Below are 24,360 nucleotides of genomic sequence, written 5' to 3' on the forward strand. Positions count from 1 at the left end.
ATTTTTTTATAGTAATAAAATAATTTAGTTCAGTTAGAGAACAGACACTAGAATTAAAAACTGAACGTGTCTGCTTAAAGCGTGAGCCGAATGAGAAACGCAGCACAGATCACCAGCAGGAGTCAGATTTCACCTGACTTCGCCATTTAGCCTCACTCTTGACTGACAAGACGACGGTGGAAGATTTGGTTTCAAAGCAAAATGTAAAAGCGCCTATTTAAGCGAGTTTGTCATTGTACTGTTTTGTTTTTCCATTAAAAATAATAGGCAAATTAACCAACGATTCAAGCAGTCTACACCCCAAATTGGCACTTATTTGTAAGAGAAACTAAAATGTGCACGGTCGCACAGGCATTAATAACGGTGCGTGTCCACTCACGCGGAGCGAGCAGAACAGCACAAGCTTTTTCAGTTCATAGCAGTGGAAGCTCAACTTCCATAGGAATTAATTAAAAAAGCTTGATCTGCACCGCGCTATGAATGCCAGTGCGGATGTGCGCATTTTACTTTCATCTTCAAATTAGCTATTTAAAAGCCCCTGCCGGTGATACTGGTACATCCCTGCAAGAAATTACATTAGTTTACTATGAATTAAATGGAAATTAACTTAAATAGTTTATTGTGTAACCAAAATACCAATAAAGGCCAGAAAAAAGAACTAACACACAATGTGTGACGGGACTCTTATTTTGAAATGTCTATACCATTTTGCGATGATCCTTTGCAGTCTGAAACGCTGTTGCGCGAGCCTGTAGAACGCGCAACACTGCCTTTTGACATTGCAACATGCAGCGCTCCATTTTTTTAATTGAATCATAGCCTTTTGAAGTTTAACCACATTAGGTTGTATCGCGATTTATCCATCTCCCGAATATAGGACATCTTAAAATGATCATTAAGACATCTGTTTCACCATTTCACATAAAATGTAAGAAATCTCTCCGGAGGGATTTTGTTTTATTCGCACACGGGCTCCTAAATACATTTTAGTTTGCACACATCGAGGACTGAAGGTAAGTGTATTACGAGGACATTCACTTTTTACATATCAATGTGCAGTTTGCTTGATGTTACGCTTGCAGTGTGTGGTATTCCTCGCCGGTATTTTCCTTACAAATGCTCTACGAAAGATTCATTTGGAATGCGGTGGGCTTAAATATTACAAATATGAAACTCACTGACAAGAGGGCTGCTTTCCATTTCAAAAATTGCTGACATGCGCTTTGTGAAGAGTGCTCAAGCATGCGGCTGTGTGTGACACAGTCAGTGGTTAATTATAAGAGCGTCTCAAAATACATTAACTACGCATCATAAAAGCAAACAAAGTCAGTAATGTCTTAAGGGATTAAACAGACAGGACAAACCACATCTTATATTTCACAAGAGATCTGTGCATTAGTGTGAATGCAGCTTATCGGATCTCCCGCCGTCTATGATGTCATCAGTAATACCTAAACAACAGTAAAGATGAAAAAGAGAAAAACACTCACAGCTTTTGAAAACTTTCAGATAATGAAAGCACTTTGTTCATTGCTTGTACTGTTTTTTGTTTCACTTTATTATTTAAATATGTTTTGAAGCTATATTAGTTTATATAGGCTATTTAAAAGTTTTTTTAATTTAATTTCAAAGCATGTAATTAAAAAAAGTTATTTTAGGTTTAAAAAAAAAAGTGATCAAGAATCGTGTTTGTTCGGAATAGGATTGCGACTACCAGAATTGGAATCGGATCATGAGGTGCCTAAAGACCGCCACCCCTACTAGGGCTGGGCGGTATATCGAGTTTGTACAATATATCGATATTTTATTTCCCCACGATATGGAATGAGGCAATACCGTTTATATCGATACAGTAGTTTGATACGAGCACATCTGAAAAATAGTGGAGTACGCAGTGTGAGCTCCTGCAGTGAAAGAACAGTACAATTTGTCCTAAACATGACAAGCTTATTAAGCGCTTCAGAATAACTGGTAAGATAGTTAACAAGTTTAAAGCAGCTTGCCCTGTCAGATGCTCAGACAGATAGCCTACTGTTAGTGACTGAAAGATGAATACTGGCGCTGTTTAATGCGTTTGAGACGTTGTGCTTTCCTCAGTGCTTTACTTGCATTTCACAGGTATATTCTCCATCTGTAAATGATCAAACAAATCAAACAAACATGTCCATTTCACTGTCAGGAGAGGACGAGCTTCTGCAAATGAATCTCCGCTAAAATTCAAGCTTCCGTGAATGAGCGCCGCCGCACGCATGCGCGCCAAACAGACGAGCATAATAGAACAGTTGCGCAATAATTCTGACTAAAATACATATTACTAAAATATTTGTTGTTGGAGACAATAAATGTGCCATATGTGGAATTTTAAACCTACAAGTATATTTTTATGAAAGTGACCATTATAATGGGGTAATCAAATGCAGGCTAAAATAATTAGTTAGTGCTTTTGTTTTTATTTTCATTTTTAGTTTAGCCTTTAGTCATTTAAAAAAAAAAAAGCATTATTTTGTTTTTAGTTTGTAATGTTACAAAGTTAGAATGTAATGTGATTTTAACCACCTTTTTGCACATTATATATTCCATAGCCTACATTACATTCCCTATTTGTTTCCATATCCTTCAATATCATTGTTTGGATATCATTGAGCAGGATGTGAAATACATTTTTTTTTTAAATAAATACATTTTCTTTATCCAAATAGAAAAACGTAGAAAGTACCGAGATATATATCATATATCGCAATTTAACCGAAAAATACCGAGATATGATTTTTTGGCCATATCGCCCAGCCCTAACCCCTACTATACAATGATTTATTGCTTGTCTTTGTTGAATAAAGAAGATAAAGGGCTTTATTAAAATAAATGGTTAGATTAAAATTCCCAATTAGATTTTTCAGAATCGTACAGCCTTAGAAACGAGGCAAGATTTTCCACCTTGTTTGTTTGTAATCGATCCAAAAAAAGATCACTAAATATACCTGCGCGGGACTATATACACCAGGAGATTATCAAAGTTTTACTTTTGTGCTACTAGCCACATGTTCAGCCATGGCATTTCAACTGGAGTGCCATCATCCCAAACGCCAGCTCACTGAACTTATAAAGCAGATGTCATCATACTTGGAGAATGCCCATCAAGCTGCCTGCATTATTTCATTTTCATCTATAACAGGCTACAACTGAGGGATATCCTCTAAACTTGGCACATCATGAACTCCTCCACCCATAATTGCAATACATCCAACTTCTATTTTCAGGCGTTTCTTTCATTCTAGGAATAGTCTTCAAATTCTCCTCACATATTCAATACAACATGGCCCTATCCTTGTTAACACTGTTTTGCATAGTCTGTCACTAAACATTAACAGACACATCGGCTCACCAAGCTTTTTTTTAATGGCTGAAAGTGTGATCGATGCCAAGGGGATCTGAGGGTAGCGAGCAGTATGTATGTCAAGCATGGACTTCAGTTGGAAACTATTGTTTACGTGATGTGGGATTTCAACAAGAGTTTACATTTATTCTAAATCACAGTTAACAACTTCTGTTTGACATTTGTGTATGCAACCATGGCAGTTACAGTTAGGCGACATAAACCAGTCTGGTTAAAAATACTGCAGTGGTGCATATTAGTGGTAAACCGATATGGGATTTTTTTTTTTTTTTTATGGCTGATGGCGAGATCTCAGAGCAGGGGTGGCCGATGGCTGATATAAAGCCAATATACCTCACACTATTTCATTTAATTTAAATAACATGCTGCAATTAAATTTATTTGACACATTTACAAACACCACACATTGCATATTAGTTTGACACAGTGCCATGCATTTTATACAGGCTACAAATACACACTTCAGATCTAATCGCTGGATTGGATTCACTAAAGTGAGGTTTCTAGGAAGTAAACATTTATCAAATACTTATAAAAAAAATTATCTAAATGTATATTTGCTAAATGACCACAGTATATGGCCATTCCGTGGCAAAACCAAATTTCAGAAACTACCCCAGCTCAAAATTTGATATTTTGTTCACATTTTTTCAGGTGAAAGACAAACAAATAGTGATGCCAAAATATTGAATGTCAAAAAGCCAAAATATGGGTCACATTCCACATAGCTGATACTTTTTCCTTTAAAGAGGAATGTCAGAAGAACAAATAATGTTCAAACTAGAAATGCATCTTTTGTCCCTCTATCAAAACAAAAGCATAGAACATTCCTGCCCGATTACCATTAATATTTTTTCCTTAAATTTGCGCGCCTGTAACTTAGGTATTAAAGATATCTTAATATGATTTTACATTCTGGTTCTTAGCAAACTTTTCTATTTGCATGTTGATTTCAATAACCATCCATGACATTGAATTTTTTGGCTTTCTTCATTAACGTTTTTCACCAGAAAAGATATTAACAAAATTAACAATTTGAGCCAGGGACCTCTGAGTTGACATGAGATGAACCTATAGAGAATGGGAACATGACATCAGCAATGTAATGCATTCTGGGACTTAAGGACACAGACAATACAGTGGAGACGGAGTAGTAGTGGAGGTAGACATGACAGTTTATATTATACGGTTGAAAAACACATTAGAATGGCGAATGCTTGCCATGTTATGAACTGCCGTTGCCGCTTGGGGAATCCGATCTGATTTCGATTCTGGGAGTCACGATCCGATTCCAAAACTAATCTTGATCAACTTATTTCATTTACAGTCTTTAAAATCTTAACTTTTATTAGTACATAATGTAATTGTAAGTACTTTTTACAAATTAAAAATTAGGGCTGCACAATATATCGAAGTTATCGAAATATCGCACATGTATATATCGCGATATGCATATCGCAACGGCTTGCAATAACGGGTCATGAACAAAAGACAATGAGAGAATCACTCACTGCTCTTGGCTGAATAACTTTTGTAGCTTTAATAAGAATCAGTATATCAGGGCCTGAATTTCGTTTTGGAAAATAGGGGGGAAATCCCCCTTTAGGTCATTCTTATGGGGGGGATTTTTTTAATTGGGGGGGGGGGGGGGGTTAGACAATTTTTTAAAAATACGTTTAGCTAAATGTTTGCTCACTCATTGTATTTGTGTTTTTACAATGGGGTCATTTTTCTTTAGTTTACACAACAAAAGGAAGCTTGATTTCAATCTTTAAATTAAATTGAAAAAAGTAGCACAAATAAATACATGAAATAAAGAGAAAAGTTTAGGTCTAACACTAGTATTCAGAAATGCTATAAACGGAAAAAATAACAACGGAATAGTCTTTTAGTCCTGTATAATTTGAATACATAGGCTATTAATTCTGATTCCTTACAATTAATGCTATCTTTTGTTGTTTTATATACAATAATGACAGACACATTTTAGGCTACTCTCACTTTAAGAGCTAGTGCACGGATCCACGTTCACATGTTGCGTGTAAAGCGCAGTCCGCGTCACTTTCTCCTCTTTTAAAAAGGGCTCCCTGTTGCTTAGCAATCATGAGCCACGTTCTCCATGAAGACGAAGACGTTTCAGCAAAGGATGAGCGCGCAAAAGACGTAACGTGAACGGCCCATACTGTTTTCATTATAGTGTCACATGCATTTTCATTTTGTATTATTTTTTTAAGACATAACCAATTGTGTTTGAGAGGATACTCCCCAAGACTGGAATTAAGACAATGTTGTGGCTTTTGACAGTTAATGCGCTATAATTCGCGAAAAATAACTCAGTTTTGTTAAATCGCTTGAATGTTTAAATAGGTAAGACTTAAAAAGACGCACAAATTATAAACAATAGTGACGATGCAATGGCCCGATTGTGCAAATGACATTTCCATCAAATGTCCCGACTCCTGAAACGCGAGAGTCTAGAGTCGCCGCCTGCAGCTGCAGCGCGATTGGCTCGCCTTGTGTAACACATTTTGAGAAACAGAGAAGACGCGGCATTGCCAGAATCACTCACGATGTTTGTGAAATTGCGTCTCGCAGAAAGTTTTAAAATGACTGATTTGATCTTATAATCTGTTAGGTTAAATTTACTCATAGGCATGCTAGATTGAATGAATGTTTGCGGGAATTTCCCGCATTATAAACAAGACCTGCGGGAATGATTAAAATGATGCGCAATACCTGCAATCCCACAGTGAATTCGACCCCTGGTATATATTTAATTCATACAGTGAAAACTAGGCAGTGTTTTATTTTTACATTTGATTATTCAGTTTCTATTGTTTAATAATCCTAATGTAGCATAACCTGAACCCCTTAACCCAGTGGTTTACACTGATGTTAAAATAACACTTCTTACGCTACAGTAAAACACTGATGATCTTTCAGAAGTTGTAGGGATGTTTTCTTGTCACAAAAAGAATGTAAAACACATAAATAGGTGATATCATTTTAAATATATTTTAAAGATAATTGAAGTTTATTTTAAACACTTTGAGCATTATCGTATCGCATATCGAATATCACATTATCGCATATCGCATTTTTCTTTAATATCGTGCAGCCCTATTAAAAATATATATTAAAACAATTTTGTTAAGAATTTTAAACTAATATAGCTTCAATAAATAAAAACAAGTAGTAAATGATAAAGAGGACCAAAGACACACATAAGCAATTAACATGGAGTGCTTTCGGTATTTAAGAGCATCGAAACGTTTTCAATTCAAGAGCTGTGAGTGATTTTTACTTGAACAGTTCAAATAAATTAGATAACTGTTCAAGTAAATTAATTAAGACGAAGAATGGGAGGTCTGACATCTGCACTGTAAAAAAAAAAGTCCAAATACTGTCAAAACAAGACTTTTCTGCTTTAATTCCCCAAAAACACTTCAGAAATGTTAATAGTTAATGTAATAATTAACATTTACTTTAAGTTAAAAGAAAATAACAATATCCTTCATGTTTACATGAATACTGACAGGTAGCCCGGCTAACCAACACTTTGACAGGACCTCGTGCTTTATGCACCTAGATTGTCTATTACAACAAAAGCATCTTCCATTAACCAGAAATACCCACAACATGACATTTAAGAAACCGACCATATTTCAACCCAATACAATGTAGCGCTACAAGCCCTCCAACTTTGTGAAAGTGGCAAACTTGAAGATCGCACATTGTTATATACATATGACAGCCCGATTCAGAACATTAAACACAATTGGGATGCATTTTAATATGCAGGACTTTACATTAAGGACAGCACAGTATCGTTCAGCATGTGGCTAACAGTTGAGCTACAATGATGTAGCATCTCTACATCGTGCCTCGTTTAAAGTTAGCTGACTTCAAAATCAGTCTGAAGCGCTTGGAAATACAGTATAATGTTGACGAGCTGTCATCGAAAATGTAATGGATGCCATGTGCTCAATACACAAACGAAAAACTCAAACGCAAGAGTATGAATGAGGTTGAAGACAGGAAGCGATACCGCCCCCAATCAACAGGCCTATTTCACTACATTAGCCACACGACACGACTATTTCAACTTGCTTCAACTCAAGACACTTAATGGAAGTAATTCATACCCTCTTACTGTATTTAGTGGAGTGTGATAGACATGCAATATCCGACAGAAATGTCGCCATACGCGCGGTATGTTCACAGTGAGGGAAAACGTTCGTCGGCTAATGACCGTTATTAAGTGAGCACGCGCGCGTGGCCAGGCCGCTGCAGCAGCGCGAGCGAGTGGGCCACACACAAACTCATGGCCGAAAACCTCACACTCAGCGCAAAGCCATACACGCGGCCCTCGTGACAGCTTAATATCGTTCGTTAAGCGTGCTTGTGGAGCTCGCCTGAGTGTGAGCTAGCTGACAGAATTTGAGTAGTTCTGAATAAGCGCGTGAGGCCTGCAGCCATGCTGCTGATTCAATGGGCTCGCGCGCGCGCACACCTCACACTCCGACAGAAAGTACAGCACAGGACAAAACACCCACTCTGAATGATATTATGATCTAAAATGCAACATAAAAAGAGGCAGAAGTGTTTTCCTACCTGATTACTGTGCGAGGCCATGCTCCCGGTGAGATTTCTCCACAATCACAAGATGAACGTTCTCTCGGGGGGAAAAGGGGTGAGGTGAGTTTGTAGTACTTGGTATTACCAATAAACGCCTACTGTGACATGGTTTCCATTTTGCTATGGTTTGTCATTCAGTGGTTTTACTCAGGTTTAGTGCCACTACTCCAGCATATCACGCCGTTTCCCCCACCGTCGCCGCCATCTTTATCTCGCGCCTGTGTGTGTGCTTGCCAGTGGCTCGCTCGCTCACGCGCGCACCGTTCTCAACGAGCTCGTGTGCGTGTGCGTGCACCGTGCGTTGACGTCCCACCAGGAGGGTGGGCGCGCCAAGATGACGTACAAATTCAAACTTGCACTAGTTTACTGCAACCATAAATACGAAAAAAATATCTACCTTTTAGCCTACTTTTCCACATTTCTTTAATTGATGCATTTTTTAAAAAAGAAACTTGAAATATGATGATTTATTTGGTAATGCCACTGATACATAATGTTTTCTCTGTATGTGTTTATTTATCATGTTATTTTATACTTCTTATTATTTTGTTTGTGAAACTTTACATATATTTGATGTAATTTCATTCATGTAGAGGTTCTATCTGTTCTGTCCTTTATGACTGCTTACTGTTTGTACACAATACAAAAATTTATATTAAAAAACGGTAAGCATTTTTTTATATTAAATATGGGAACAATGAAGAAAAAGGTCACATAGGGGTTGTTTTTTGTGGGGGAGGGGGGGTTAACATTTTTCCCCTTTGTAGTCTTTAAGAACTATTTGGAAGAATATCTAAAAGTTAAAAAATAAAAAGCTAGGATTTTGCTGGACTAATTGAAAAATATAATTGATTATAATATTTTGTTAATTATTATAATATTTCGTTTTTTATATATTTATTTATACTTCTCGTTTTCATTTCTTTTTGTATCTAAGCCCTTGTTATATTTGTTGAGTAAGTTGATTGTAAATTAAATGCCATCTTGTTTTTTTTTCTTGTTTTTTCTTACTTATAAAAAAATACTGTACGCCTTTTTATTCATTTATAAAAAACTAAAAAGTCTTTACTGTCAATACGCATGCTGGTTTCACACAGTAAATACGAGTTACTGAGAATGGAGCTGTTCAGCTTGTAGTCCTAAAATCTTGGTTGTTTTATTTAATTCACTAATTAAATAAGGTCTGTGGTTAATATGTTGCTAACAATTTTCTACATGAGGACTACATCTACCACAAGAATGTAAGTTTACAGGCATGAGAAATTGGACGATAGATGTAATTCCTATGTAATTTGTTAGCAACTTACAGTTTAAACTAGTGGCTTCAAAACTCACTCTAAGGTATGTCATTTATCTTTCAGGAAAATAAATTAAGGTTTAAACCATGATTGTGTGTATTTTCATCTGCCAGACCTGGCATATTAGCATTACGTAATTTTGTCATGATGTAAACAAATGGTGAATCGTTTTGTGTGTGTGTGTGTGTGTGTGTGTGTGTGTGTGTGTGTGTGTGTGTGTGTGTGTGTGTGTGTGTGTGTGTGTGTGTGTGTGTGTGTGTGTGTGTGTGTGTGTGTGTGTGTGTGTGTGTGTGTGTGTAGTCCTGGTCGGTTATTGCCTTCGTTATAGGTACCAAATGTCCCCACAAGTATATAGTAATACTGGTAAAATTTGACCTTGTGTGGAATTTTATTTGGCCCCCAAGGAAACAAGCTTATAAATCATACAGAATGATATTTTTTTTTTAAAAATGATATTGATACAGAATGATATTAGTTTTTCTAAATCTAAGTTTTCTGTGATGGGTAGGTTTAGTGTTAGTGTGGGGATAGAATATACAGTTTGTACAATATAAAAACCAGTACACACAAACCCCGTAAAACATGGAAACTGGTGTGTGTGTGTGTGTGTGTGTGTGTGTGTGTGTGTGTGTGTGTGTGTGTGTGTGTGTGTGTGTCCGCGTGCTTGCGTGTGTGTGTGCTTTCTTTTTTTTATTAATGATAAAAGCATACATAATAAATAAGCAAGAAGAAAATTAAATTACATATTACAAATATACATATTAAAAAGTTATGATTACACAATGAGGTTTTTAAAGTTGTCCAGGTGGAATTTACAGAAAATTAAAAGGCTTAGCAGCATTTGTTCAACTCATTAAATTAAACAACACAAATCTTCCAGGTTGGCCTAAAAATGAGGTCATGACTGAACAGCTCTGTTTGTGAACAGAAAGCTCGCTTTCATACTCTTGAAGATAAAGCTAAATACATGATAATAATAATAATAATTGAAATAGATGAAGGGGTTGAATAATTTTGAGACTGCAGAAGTCATTAAAACTTGCATTTTCAGATGAATTTGGGGAAACTACTTGAAACATTTGTTATGTTGAGCTTTTTCAATTACTTTTGTATAATTTTTTCATTGCAAACAGCTGAAAGTCTATAAATGTTGCCATTTGGATTACAAGTGTATATACACACATTAGATATTCATTATCATCTTTCTATCTATAGTTTTGTTGTATTATTATATTGTGCGCAGAAAGAATATTTTGATATTTTAAAATTGTATGGATTCACTGATCTTTAATAGAGATTAATGGATTCCCTTTTAGATACTGTTGTATTTGAACTTTACCCTGACTACGTATATTTAGACCCAGTTTCAAAGACAGGGCTTGGACTGTATATTCTTTCAAAGAGAAATTTTACATTTTGTCAGTATAAAAAATTAAAGGTGCTTTTCATCAGACTCAATGATATTATTTATTTTAGAAACCTTTGAGTTTAAAGGTTTTGACATTTTCTTAAAAGAAGAAAAAAGGGACTTTATATCAGAGGAGAATATTCTTAAATCAGGATCATTGAATGGTTCTGTCTTTATAAGGATGAATCTTGCCCAGAAGACAAAGTAATAATACCGTATAATCAAAATTTTTATCGTTAGAATGAACATCTGACAAAAAATTATAGATTCTGTCATTTGTGTGTTAAATAATCTGCTGAAGTTATTGTTGTTTAGCAATGATGCAACATTTATTATTTATAAACAATTAGCTTGGTATAGGTAGCCTATCAATTCATTTCTATATCAATGGATGGGTCTATAATTTATTTCGAGAGACAAAAAGTTCTTGACGGTCAGGTTTATGTTCTATCTGGCTTAAATTTAGCTATAACACGTGTAGGTTTAGTTGCCCCTAGTCTTCTCTACTCACTTTAAAATGCATTTTCTTTTTAATTTTCTTTTGTTGCCTGTCTTTAGCTTGTGTGAGATGGCCTCTTCTGTCAAGACCCTGTTTACTCCTTACATTAAAACATACTCCACATGGTTTCTGGGGCAACATTACAGTAGATATTGGAAATATCTGAACTTGTTTTTTTACAGTCTATGATGTGAACACACAAAAGACACATTTATAATAGGCATGTATACATGTATGTAAATCTCTCTCTAAGTAAAGAGTTGAACTGCACACTCACTCAAATATTTTGATTATTTCCAACATCATTTCTTAAAATAGCTTACTGGTCAGGACTAAAATGTAGGGTATGTGCACTTAATGTGGGTTTTATCATACTCTGTCTTTACCAAATTCTTTTTAACTTGCATCTCATTAAGGTGTGTTTGCTTTAGCTATAAGAAAATGAAAATCTATCTCTAAACTTATAAACACCCATTATTTTTTTATGACTTATAAACAACTTACAGAGACATACATGGACATGGTTTTAATGTCATTTTCAATTTTCTCTGCACAGTCCATCATTGGTGGCCAAAAGAAATCAAAGTGGCTTGACACTTTTTTCACTATTGTTCCATCAATAAGTGCTTGTGCTGCTGTACTTTGAAGATCAGGAGCAAATTGATGCAATCCACACACACCTGACATCAATTCTGCACACACACACACACACACACACACACACACACACACGATAAAATCACCATGGATGTCCTTTTATGAAATAGTTAAAGAAGAGGGGTAAACCATAGAGGAGTCATCATAATTCATAAATGGTGTCAATAAAAAAAATTGTGAACAACAGTATTGTGTCTTTCTTTTAAATGGGGTGGTCTGCACAAGCAAGGTCTCTCGCTCGCTTACCTCTGCCGTGCGCGCGGTTTGGAGCACAATATCTTTACTCTAGATTACGGGATATTTAACTAATTTGCGGTATAACTAGTCGATCGCGAGTGGCTCAACAGGTAGATATATAGATAAACTCATCTTTCAGGCATTTTACCTACCGGGTTGACACTTAAGCGTGAGAAATCGGGGGTGTGGCGTGAGAGCGTGAGAATTGGGTCAATTGCGTGTCTCACGCTCAATGCGTGAGAGTTGGCAGCCCTGGTAATGTGTAAGAGTCGATTTAATTATGTTATTTTGAATATATTCCCCTACTGGACGCATCAGGAACAACAGGGGCGTAAAACTGTCAGGGTCGTATATCTGCCGGCTTCAGGTCTGCAGCCTCCCCATATAGTTCAAAAACCCAAGAGTCAATCATGACGGATAGTAAAGCGATCACCGACAGACTTATTTTGGGCAGGAATCTATGTAATACTTATTTTGTCACTGTTTTTCGCCTACTATATTCGATTTCAGATGGAGCCATATTTCAACACACCATTTCGAGTTGAACACAGTGACGTCATTATAACGCACCTGTGAGGCGGAGTCAGAGTCAGACAGGTTTCACAGGTGTGTAGCACCGCAACAATAACACCAGAGAACTGAACGAAACTCAGACAAATCACAGCTTATTTCGTTAATTTTTTTGTAAAAGGTAGGCTCCGGGTTCATTAATTGCATTATTACTGAGTTACATGTAAGATTTTCGTTACCTAGTACGGTTTATTTTGGTGATTTGATTCAGAAAATTGGACCATCTTGTTCCCGGTACGGAAAGATTGGGTGAATGTTTACTTTATAGAAGTAATACGATTAAACTGAACAATATTTTTAGATCAGACATTGAATAAATATATAAAACCACCACAACTAGCTCATCGACATCAGTTAATTATAATGTAACACCGATGTCTTGTGTGTTGGTTTCATTATCCGGGGACTTTATAGCCTACTCACGTGAACGTGCATCAAGTTTAAAACGCATGCAATAGGCTACTAACAGGGAACTAATGTTTTGTAAAGATTATGTAAATGTTATGATAAAACGTTCTTTGTATAATATTTATAGAACGTTCATGTAACATTATTAATAACTTGTATGCGTTCTCATGATGTTGAGAGAAACGTTCTTAGAACATAGTTATTGGAATATCCTCATGATGTTATTTGTACTTTATGAATGTTAATGTTAACCTTCTTGGATTTGGAATAATACAAATGTTTAGAGAATGTTACATTGTAAGTAAAAACTGAGGTTATGTAGCCTACTAACATCATAACCTTTGAAATAACGTTCTAATCATGACAAGAAAACTGGACATTTTAGCACTTTAGAAACATTGCAAATCACTGTTCCCACAACGTTTATAGAACATCCATTTGTTAACTGGGTTCTCGTTTCTTAGGCAATGCCAGAATCAAACCGGCATCATCACACAAGGGACAAAGACTACTCTGGTCAAGACAGGAGTGATGAAGCGGGACGCGAGCACAGACAGGACAGGAGATACAGAGAGGACAGAAGAACACCTGATGAAGACGATAGATCACGAAGCCACCGAGAGAAACAGAGAGATGCTGAAACACAGAGAGACCCACGTGTGTACGAGGCCAACCGGCATCATCAGGGAGTGTAAGGAATGATTTGGTTGTGCTCTTTCTCACCTTTATAGTTATGTTCTGAAAGATGCAAAGCTATGCATGTGTTCTGTGACTATCTGCCCTGATGTTTTAATATTTTCTACAGGCCCAGTTACACTGAGACTTTACCTTCATACTATGAAGAGAGTCAATCATATCATCATACAGGGGCACTTTACACCCTAAAATACATTACAACAAGTAGAGGTAAATTCATTTTTGAACTAATTATGTTTGCCTTAACTTGCTTTTTTTTTTTTCTAACCAGTTAGTGTTACTGGGCTTTTGTCTGTGACTTTTATAATAGTGTAAAATTGTGATTTTTAGAGTTTTGTTTTAATGGATTCAATTTAAATGACTGAAATGTTAGTATGTTTTTATTTACATGTCTAAAATGTAATATATTCCTGTGATGACAAAGCTGAATTTTCAGCCTCATTACTCCAGTCTTCAGTGTCACATGATCTTTCAGAAATCATTCAAATATGCTGATTTGATCCTCAAGAAACATTTCAACATATTATTATCAATGTTGAAAACAGTTAATACTTTTGTGAAAATCGTGGTCATTTTTCAGGATTCTTTGATGAATAGAAACTTGTAAAGAGCAGCATTTATTTGAAATAAGTCTTTTGTAACATTATTAACAGATTTGGGGAAAGTTACTTTTAAAACAACAACAGTGTTACAAACAATATTGCGTTATTACCTTAAAAAAGTACTTTTTTGTGTTAATTTTTCTCACCTGGACTGGGCATGCTTGTTTGTTTGTTTGTTTTATAATAACAAAACAAAAAAATATATATTTTTGGCAAATGTCAAGGTGCCTTCACACCAAAGGTGAAATGACTCAGGAGAAGAAAGTTCAACGCTCTTACTCAAGCAATAAAAAGAAAAAAAGAAACGCCAATGTTATATTTAACCAGTCATTTTTGCTTATGGTTGAATTGGGTCATCAAAGGTCATTGGTTAAAGGGTTAGTTCACCCAAAAGAATTAAAATTCTGTCAGTATTTACTCAACCTCATGTTGTTCCAACCCCGTAAGACCTTCGTTCATCTTCTGAACACAAATTAAGATATTTTTGATGAAATCTGAGAGCTGGATCACTCCTCCATAGGCTTCTAAGGGATTGACACTTGCCAGCCCCGAAAAGTTATTAAAGACATCGTTAAAATAGTCCAAGTGACTACAGTGACTCAATCTTAAGTGTATCAAGCGACGAGATTACTTTTTGTGCGTGGAAAAAACTAAAATAACGACTTTATTTCAACTATTAATTTCATTCTCTGTGGGCCTCGAGTCAGTTAACGTAGTGTGATTGCGTAGAGCTACGTCACATGTAGGCTCACTATTGGCCAACGCTGGTCATGTGTGTGATGCGTGTGACGTATAACAACAGAAGCGTACGCTATCACACTAGTGAACTGACTCGAGGCCCACAGAGAAGGAAACAAATAGTTGAAATAAAGTCATTATTTATTTTTCGCGCACAAAGTATTCTCGTCGTTTGATAAACTTAAGATTGAGCCACTGTAGTCACTTGGACTATTTTAACGATAATTTAATAACTTTTAGGGGCTGGCAAGCTTCAATCCCTTAAGAAGCCTATGGACTAGTATGGAGGAATGATCCAGCTCTCAGATTTAATCAAAAATATCTTAATTCGTGTTCCGAAGATGAACGAAGGTCTTACAGGGTTGGAACAACATGGTTGAGTAATTACTGACAGAATTTTCATTTTGGGGTGAACTATCCCTTTAATAAAGTACGATTAAATAATAAATGATGTATTATTTAACATTTTAATTATTGCAGTTTTGCTAAATAGTTTGCATTTTACTGTTTTTATTCATATTGAGGCGTACTGAATCTGTTTTGTGCAAGTGAGATGAGTAAATGCTCACATTTAGTCTAGAACCACAATGACCATCATGTTCACCCAGCGCACACAAAGTCTCCTTGTAATGCGTTACCCCCAACACTGATTATAAATGTCACATTTGTCTTTATTGACCCTAAACAGCATTTATGAAATACATTTTAATGTGCATATGTTCATGTCCTGTAGGCATCTGTCAGGGCTTGGAATTCTTCTTAAGCTTGCTGATTGTCATCTGTGCCGGAGTGAACCATAGCAACTCGGGCCGGTATCGGGATATCGCCAGCTTAGGCGGTCTGTACCAGTACTATTATGGAGGAGCCAACGCATTCACTGGAGCAGAGGCGCAGAAGGTCCAGCAGCTCGACGACCAGTTCTACCAACTCAAACTGCCCCCTTACGTCTACAGCATGGCATGCGGCGGGGCATTGATGCTCTACGCTGGTGCCATGCTGGCCCTCGGAGTGTTTCGCATGCCCTACCGTTTCCCCCCTCTGCTGCTGGCTGAAGCCCTGTTGGATGCGCTCATAGGTCTTGGTTTTATGCCCGCTCTCGCTTTCTACTTCATAAAGCTGCAGGAGATCTACAACAACTCCATCTGTAAAGAGAGGGAAGCGATGTACAGCAGCAAAGGTCACCGAGGATTTGAGTGCAATCTCAATGGGGCAGACATTGCAGGAGGGTTGTTTGGTGTTCTGGGGATTATTATTTTCCCCATCAGTGCAGTGTTGGCCATCAGAGCCTTCAGAAGTGTGCGGAAGATGAAGCAGAGGCCGACTGAAGACAACCTCTGAGTGTTACGCCATTTTATGAATGTGGGAATCACAGATCTCACACCCATGTAAATGCTTTGGTTAGTATTTTTACAACGTCTGAAGGATATATATTTTTCCATTTTTATGCTTTCAATTTTTATTATAAAGGGCTTTTATTAAAAAAGAAAACTTTTGCTAGCAATTTGATGACAGCCTTTATATATAATGCATTTTAATGCATTAATTATGCATTGTAATGCACCTTTGGTCTCATGAATAGTTGTAATACATTATAATACTTATAATATCATTGTACATTATAACATTACAATATACATTCTAATATCCATTCATTGAACACACATTTAGAAAGTATAATGCGTCAAAGCACATGAAAAACAACCAATTTCAGATGCCACAAGGAATCTGCTAATATTAGTTAATATCACGATTAATCACATCTAACATAAGTTTGTGTGTGTGTGTATATATACACATATTTGTGTGTCTGTGTGCACAAACACACATACAATACATAAACTTACTGTATGTTAGATGCGATTTGACAGCACTAATTATAATGCATTTTAACTTGTTATAATTATTTATGAAAAGATATAATGCATGATAATGCACATTGTGATTACCTTTATAATGCATTATGCATAAAAGCTTTAATTTAAATGTTACCATACTTTTTTGTTTCCTCCATATAATCATCAAAGACTCATCATGTGATTAATCAATTAGAAATGAACAATACATTATGTTAAATTACATATATATTATGCATATTCATTAGTGAATTGTCTACCTTTGGTGCCAATGAGACTCAGTTTGTAATTAAACCTTAAGCTGAATCATTTGATTTTCTTTTTAAATGTGCATCTATTGTAAGGAATATTAAAGTATTTGAAAACAAACGTGCAATTACATCTGATAAAGAACTTCTGTGAGATCAAAGACGCATGTTTCACAGTAAAAATTTTATTGCTACTTGGCTGAAAAGTCAATTAAAAATACAGCTTTCTGCTCAAAACTAAGCATAGCAGCATCTGAAATGAAACGATGAGCCAGCACCCACTCTAAAAATCCCAAGTACAGTCCTAGCTGACAGACAGCAAAAGTGCTCGCGTTTAGTCCTTTTACGAAATCAGGAAAACAACTCAAATGGTCTCCTAAACTAAAAACAATTAAATAATTGAACACAATGAAAACATTCAGCAGTGTAGGCTACTGCATTTTAAAATAGAAACTTAAAAATATAATGTACATTATGCTTCAGATATTAAAACAATTTTGTTATAAACAAAAGTTAATATTTTATACAAATAATCACATGATAATATATTCTTTATATTATATATTTATGTTCATTTATATAGGGCATGCTTCTCACATTAAATACATGAATAATTAGTCTCTTCAAAGATAGTACCTTGATGGGTGACGGTTTACCACAGAACCCTTAAATCCTAGATTCTGCACTGGAGGACCTATAAATTTGCATGAAACGATGAAGTACAAAAATAAACCTCAGCTTCTTGGCATTGAGAGGAAATATTAAAGCATCTCTTAAAAACAAAATGTACATAAATTATGACCAGATCAAGCTTTGGTCACATGTCAAACAACAGGAACTTCATCTTAACCCTCGTATGTCCAGAACGGACCTTGATTATGTGCAAAAAGGTCAATGAATATGCCAGAGAAAAGATGCGTTGTTGCATTAGAAAGAAAATATTGTCTCTGTCAGGGTAAAACCGCAATCACACGTTTCATGGACCAACAGAAACTGTCACACTGCGCAAATTTACAAACTGATTTGAGACAAATGCTTTCTTTGTTGAAAATACAGAGGACGAAGCATGTTTCGTCGAGTCACAACTTGGAAAAGCAGAAACATACTGTATTGTCGAATTCAATTTTCCAAATTGAAGTGTAAATATGATCACGGTTATCAGTCAAGTCTCTTGAACACTCCCCCTTCTGTCAATGGTCAGACAAACAGATAGCCCCACCCCCAAGCTCACGCCATTGGTTGAGACTAGTTTCCGTGTCAGGCAAAAGCACAAAGCACAGTTGTTCTGATAAAAATCCAGAATTTTTGTGGGAATCAACATATAAATGGATTGGTTATACAGTAATTCAGCTGGGATAGGAGGAAGTATCTTAAAAAAAACATCCAAAATTGCTTTTGTGATCACATTTTTAGTTTCTAAATCACGGCGGTGTTGTAAAACGTTTCCTTTTGTTCTGCATAAGTGTTCCTAGAAGAGTTATAAAATCAGAGAAAGTTAAAGAGAATCCAATAATGTGCTGAACCGGAAAAAACCAAAAAAACGCTTTCTCTAACTTTTATGTTCAGTGATATAAACATGATCAGGATAATGTTCTAGTGCAATGCCAAACTAAGACACCACTAACACACTGGCATACAAATCATCCTAATCACATTAAAACAGAAAACTTCATGCTCCATGATAGAATATTAGAACCCCCAAATGTCCTATAAAGTAAATATTGGGATTTTTTGTTAATGTGAGCGGGGATGTTATGTGCTTTTTGTTCTTCCTGTAAAGGAACAGTTCACCCTACAATGGAAATTATGCCGTAATTTACTAAAGTTGTTCCAAACTTGTATAACGTTCTTTTTTCTGTTGAACATAGAAGATATTTTGAGAAAAGTGTTTGTTGTCCATACAATGGAAGTCAATGGTAACCAAAACTGTTTGACTTTTATTCTGTGTTCCACGAAAAAGTCATGCATAGCAGGTTTGTAACGACATGATGAGGGTGAATATTGAAATGAATACAGCATTTTTTTTTTGGATGAACTATAGGAAGAATAACTTCTGCCCTTCCATTTAACTGATAAATATAAAGCTTATGGCTATTTGAATATAACGCATAGGAAAACTGCATTTGGCTAACTCAAGAGTTTCACCTCGGCATGTTTTGGCCAGGAGAACAGATCCCAAATGTTTAGGGGATCTAAGGATATGTTTACACAACAACGATGTCCTAAAAATGGAAAAAATTTCCTTTGCGTTTTTCGCATATCAGACAACAAAACGATCCCTGTTCACAGGGATCTGCGAAAAAAAAAAAAACTGTATTCTACTGCCAGGCCAGTAGTTGGCAATGTCACTTTGTAAAGAAACACTACACGCCTATATTCTGAACAAGTAATGCGCATGACGTCACGGTTTCCACAAATTCGCGTTTTTGTAGTTTGGTAAAGGCGATAACAGTACCGTTTTCCAAAACTTGCACTTTGAACCCCGTTTTCAAAAGGTTGTGTTTTCAGGCCCACAAAACGCCATTGTTGTGTACATAAAAACGTCCAAAACGCTTAAAAAGTTTTCCGTTTTTAGTAGAAAACGGTGTCGTGTAAACGGACCCTAAAATATAACATTTGTCCATGTGGCACAGCAACTAGCTAAGTTGCCTAGCCTGAAGAAACAATAGATTCTATTCCACAAAAGAGCACTGCACTTGACACCCACAGACTTACACAAATGTATGGGTTTTCCCAGTCCTATTCTTAGTAATTTCAGATTAATAATCTAATTGGACTTGTATGATGCAGATATGCATCATGTTGAAGGTCTAAGGTGCTCATAAGCAGCATGATTTGCTGTATCCATAACATTTGTTTGAAAAATTACTTTCCATTTCGGTTTCCTTAAAAGGATAAAGAACTGCAGGGGATGAAACGGTTCTATAGCTAATAACAGAGTTAGACTACATCTTTCTAACAAAGCAAGCCGTCAAATGCTTGAACTCTGCCTCTTAGCACAGTATGAATCAGCATGTTGTGCCTCAATAACCACATCTCTCCTCTCAAACAAACATCAGAAATTACATATTTTAGGGGTTGTAATGTTCAGAAAGAATACCTACTTTCTGAAAGAGGCCATAAATCACAGCCTAATTTTGATTTATATGCTTTTCAACAAATAGCTTAAATGCTATTCTTAAATATGTCTATGTATATAGATTATCTGAGCTATGTACAAAGTGCTTATGCAGTGTAAAATTATTTTACTTTATATGATTGTACAACAATACTTGATGCTCTAACTGATTTAGGGAGTCTAGGTATCAATTTCCAGCTAAATGTACTTGACATTTTTGAACGCAAAAAAAAAAAAAAAAAAATGGGGATAGAAATATAAACATAAAAGAAATTTGAGGGAAAACCTGCTTTATGACCATTAAAGAAAAAAACCCTATGAGTCATGCAAGGCTGCAGCATCCATGCCACTGGCTTCACCTCTTAGTAGCACCCGAGGGACGGATGAAATACTCAAAATAACTTACCTACCTTCTTCAAATACCACTACTACATCTTTTGGCACAAGGGCTACAGTTTTAGGCCTGTAGGATATTCAAATTAACACCAGAAATAACTCTAATGCTTGCAGAGAAGTTAATGGCAGTAAAGGGTTGATTCAAAATCTTCTTGGATGTTAAATACCGGGATCCAGATTAGTTACATGGTGGCCTTTTCTCACAGCATATAGCAAACACAAATCGGTATACAAGTTTGGCACAGAGCATTTACCAGCCGACCATGAAGAATATTAATTTAAAAAAAGAAAACACTCAAAATGTCTGCCATAATGGAAATAATTGACTAAATGAATATTTTGAATCTCGAGATGAAAAGGCTTAAACATTATATCTGAGCATACAAATTTACTTAAGCTCTTTTTCAAGTTGAACGTTTCATGGATGATCAAATTCTAGTACTGGATTTTTTAATATCATGCCAATGCTGACAATATATATATTTTTTTTTTACGAGATGCGATTTATACATTTTAAGCGTTGTTTCCCCTGCACACCTGTGTAAAGACAGTTTCTAATGAATTATGAGAGTGCACCTAATAAATTATAAATAATTTAACAAAACTGAGCGGGCTAAAGATAACATCACTAAATCTAATATCTTAAAATGAACAGTGGGATTTGCACTTGATTTTCCCTAATTTTAATTCCCTAATTCGTTATTAATTTTATTTCTTTCTTTATTTCTTTATTTAAAAAAAGGTTTGAAATGTATTAATGAATTGCAAAAAAAAATTTATAATAATAATAACTTGCAGGGAAAACCCTGAAAAAACTTTGTTGTTTCCTATTAACACCACTAGATGTCTCCTCAAACCACGGGCACAGTGTTTTACTGCACAGAATTCCTTGATACTGTGATTGTGGCAATTACAATGATCCCATATGCAATAATACTTCTTTTTCCTCTGGCCCCCTTATTAAAATGAAACAAAACTCTAACCAGCATGATTCCTTATACGTACCATGCATGGCTAAAATAGAGCACACACACACACAGACACACACACACACACACCGCACAATACATGATATCATATGCCCTGTGCCTCTAATAGAAAAAAAATGTCAGCTGTTCACTTTTTTCCTTGATAATGAGATGAGAAATTATCCAAAACTTACTCAGAACAGCAAAACCACACTACTACAAAGACCCAATGACATTTTCATGGTTTCAAGGCTTTATAGTATGCGCTCTGTCATGTAGTCATGGCACACTCGAAACTTCAAGTACAACCCGAGACAGCTCAAGTTATTATTTCAGACAGAGTTATGAGGTCTTTCTGCTCCCCAGTTGACCGTAGCCATAAAGGTGTGACAATGCTTCCACTGAGTATTGGATGTACTAAGGAGTAGAGGTTTTTGTCTCCATCTCACTCTGATCTCCATCACTAGGCTGATTCCCTCTCCAGGTAGATCTGTCAGAGCTTGAACGTTACGTTGGGTTCATTGTACTCTTCTATCGCGCAGTGTTCCAGAGACCCCCATGGCTTTGTCTGGGAGATCCCGTATGCATACAAGTGAGGAGATCAGGGGAGGTGGCGAAAGCTCTGGTCTTTTTCAACAATACATCTTTTCACAACTACTTTTTTTCCATGAAATGGATTGGGATGTTACCAGCAGGTCAGATGGGGAAGAGATCCTTTTGACCCTCAGAAATATTCCTCACGGACTTCAAAAGTGCAGTTTACTAACTAGTTTCCACTATGGGAAGGTAGAAGAACAAAACTGCATGTACACCAGAACAGTGAAGGCTCTCAGAACCTCAACCATGGTCAAGAGGCACTTTTCTCATCTTTTGGTCTCAGTTTAGCTGATAGTATCTTTCCACCAGAAGGCAAATGTGATCATTGAAGCCTACTTAAGCCTGTGACCTTTGATATAAAGGACGAATGTCGAAATGAACTCGCGCATGGTGATGAATGAGGTACTCTAGCTCCATGCTGTGGTTTTTGGTCAGGAATAGCCCATGTATTTCCTCAATCAAAGACCTCAATCTTCATGATTTCATCGGTCCTGACATTTGCACCCATTTCCACCCTTCGGAGGTGGCTACGCCACCGCAGATCAGCTCAGGAATGCACATGCAGGGACCCACACGTGATGACGGTGCTAAATAAGAACTGGACTATCTGGAAGGCAGAAAGTGCGTGCTAGCCTCTTTGATGTGGCACTATGATGCGGCACTATGATGCGGAGATGCTCCAACCGTGCGGCCCGCTTGCACCCACTATAGAGCCGTGTCATAGACATCCTGTTGCAGGACGGTGGTGGGGTGGAGACCGGGGGTGGTAGGGTGAGGATGGTCCCAGTTGGGGTCTCTTGCTGAGGGCGGTGTTGAAGGAGGCGGTGGCCCGGGAACCACAGGACTCTGGCCTCTCAGCTGCTCCCGCACATCCTGCTCCAGACTAGGCGGTATAATTAACTGGTCTTCTGGGTCTTGCTGGGCTGGTGCGGCAAAATATCCCGATTTCTTTTTGGGGGCCTCGAGAGCTACTTCAATGATGTTGTGGCAATCCTCCAGAGCCACTACCGAGCCATTGGAGAGCTTCTTCCCGAAGAGGCTGGAGGTGGAGGGAGACTTCTTCAGATCCGAGATCTCTCGCCCACATACAGCCAGTAGGCAGCCGTTGGTGGCAGAAACCACAACACTGTTTTGCCGACGCATTTTGCTGTTGGGAAAGTCCGAGCCCCTCAAATCATGGCGGCCGTCCAGGTCCTTGGGACTTTCGGGTGGTCCAGAGCGCAGCTGAAAAGCACAGCAGTGAATGTCCACCTCCACCTCTAGCTTACTCCCGTTTGAGATGACACCTTCTAAAGGAGCCTCATCGTCGCTGTCGAGCCCATTGTCTGACTGGTTGCTGGAGAAAGTGGCGCTGGAAGGTTGTCGCTGGAACAGAGCCGGGTGCGCACCTGGCCCCAAACTTGCCAGCGGCCCCGTGCTACACAAGGTAGCAGCAGGATGAAGACTACAGCGACGCTCGGGGCGAGCTGTTGATCCTGAAGAGGGGTGCTCATCCGAGGCAGTGGACCCAGCCTCGCTGCCCACTTCTGAGGCTGACATCTCGCTGTTGAACTCCGAGGCAATGCCGCTGCTAGATGATGGTGTGGCTGGGTCACCAGGGGAGACAGAGATCGGTAAAGGTGTCGGGGCAGGTGGCCCTCGGGCTTCTGCGGTCAAGAGAGGAGGTTCGCATGTACAGCTGTCTTCTGCGATATGCAAAGCCACCACTACTGCTCCAACATTATCCCGACACCCATAGCTCTGTGCCAGCGTGCAGAGCTTTTTGGCAGCAGCACGGGGGTCTCTGACAGCTAACACAGTGGTCACTGCCTCCTGGTAGGAAACCTTCTGGAAGAGTGCTTTGTTTCCTAGGATCAGGAACTCATCCTGGGAACACAAAGGCTCTGTGTGCACCCAGGGTTTAGGAAGGACCCAAGGAAACAGGTAAGAACAGCCAAGTAACCGTGAGCAGCATGTCACCCCACTCACCTTGTTATCCTAAAGCACAAAAGAGACAAATGATTAAAGACACAAATAAGCTTTTACTTCTCACTCA

At 37.4% G+C, this 24,360-nt stretch overlaps 3 protein-coding genes and 1 long non-coding RNA gene across 11 annotated transcripts in view; 2 read left to right on the forward strand and 2 right to left on the reverse strand.

Moving 5' to 3' along the window:
* Nucleotides 1-8,354, reverse strand: part of usp10 (ubiquitin specific peptidase 10) — a 37,104-nt gene extending 28,750 nt beyond the window's left edge. For 2 of the 4 annotated variants that reach the window (XM_077201849.1, XM_077201848.1), the window contains exon 1: nt 8,009-8,313. In XM_077201849.1, the coding sequence (XP_077057964.1) occupies nt 8,009-8,029 (21 nt within the window). In that variant the 5' untranslated portion in view covers nt 8,030-8,313. Of the gene's footprint in view, nt 1-8,008 lie in introns of all 4 variants that reach the window. The other 2 variants (XM_077201847.1, XM_077201846.1) reach the window with 2 other exon arrangements.
* Nucleotides 1-24,360, forward strand: part of LOC143710738 (uncharacterized) — a 172,697-nt gene that overhangs the window by 30,051 nt on the left and 118,286 nt on the right. The window lies entirely within an intron of this gene.
* Nucleotides 12,700-17,367, forward strand: marveld3 (MARVEL domain containing 3). Of its 4 annotated transcripts, none has more exons than XM_077201858.1 (4): nt 12,700-12,822; nt 13,574-13,800; nt 13,915-14,015; nt 15,879-17,367. In XM_077201858.1, the coding sequence occupies exons 2-4, from the start codon at nt 13,577-13,579 to the stop codon at nt 16,481-16,483; spliced, it is 930 nt and encodes a 309-aa protein (XP_077057973.1). In that variant the 5' UTR covers nt 12,700-12,822; nt 13,574-13,576; the 3' UTR covers nt 16,484-17,367. The 4 variants fall into 4 exon arrangements, with proteins under 4 accessions (XP_077057973.1, XP_077057976.1, XP_077057975.1 ...); XM_077201861.1 differs by having other exon boundaries at nt 12,707-12,737; XM_077201860.1 differs by having other exon boundaries at nt 12,711-12,935.
* The window catches only part of phlpp2 (PH domain and leucine rich repeat protein phosphatase 2), an 86,389-nt gene continuing 81,293 nt past the window's right edge, over nt 19,265-24,360 (reverse strand). For both annotated transcript variants that reach the window (XM_077201836.1, XM_077201837.1), the window contains exon 19: nt 19,265-24,302. In XM_077201836.1, coding sequence (XP_077057951.1) covers nt 23,031-24,302 — 1,272 coding nt within the window. In that variant the 3' untranslated portion in view covers nt 19,265-23,030. The remainder of the gene's footprint in view (nt 24,303-24,360) is intronic.

This window comes from Siphateles boraxobius, unplaced genomic scaffold, assembly GCF_051911475.1.
Source record: "Siphateles boraxobius isolate OS27281-9 unplaced genomic scaffold, OSU_SipBor_1 48, whole genome shotgun sequence".
NCBI classification, from domain to species: Eukaryota; Metazoa; Chordata; class Actinopteri; order Cypriniformes; family Leuciscidae; genus Siphateles; species Siphateles boraxobius.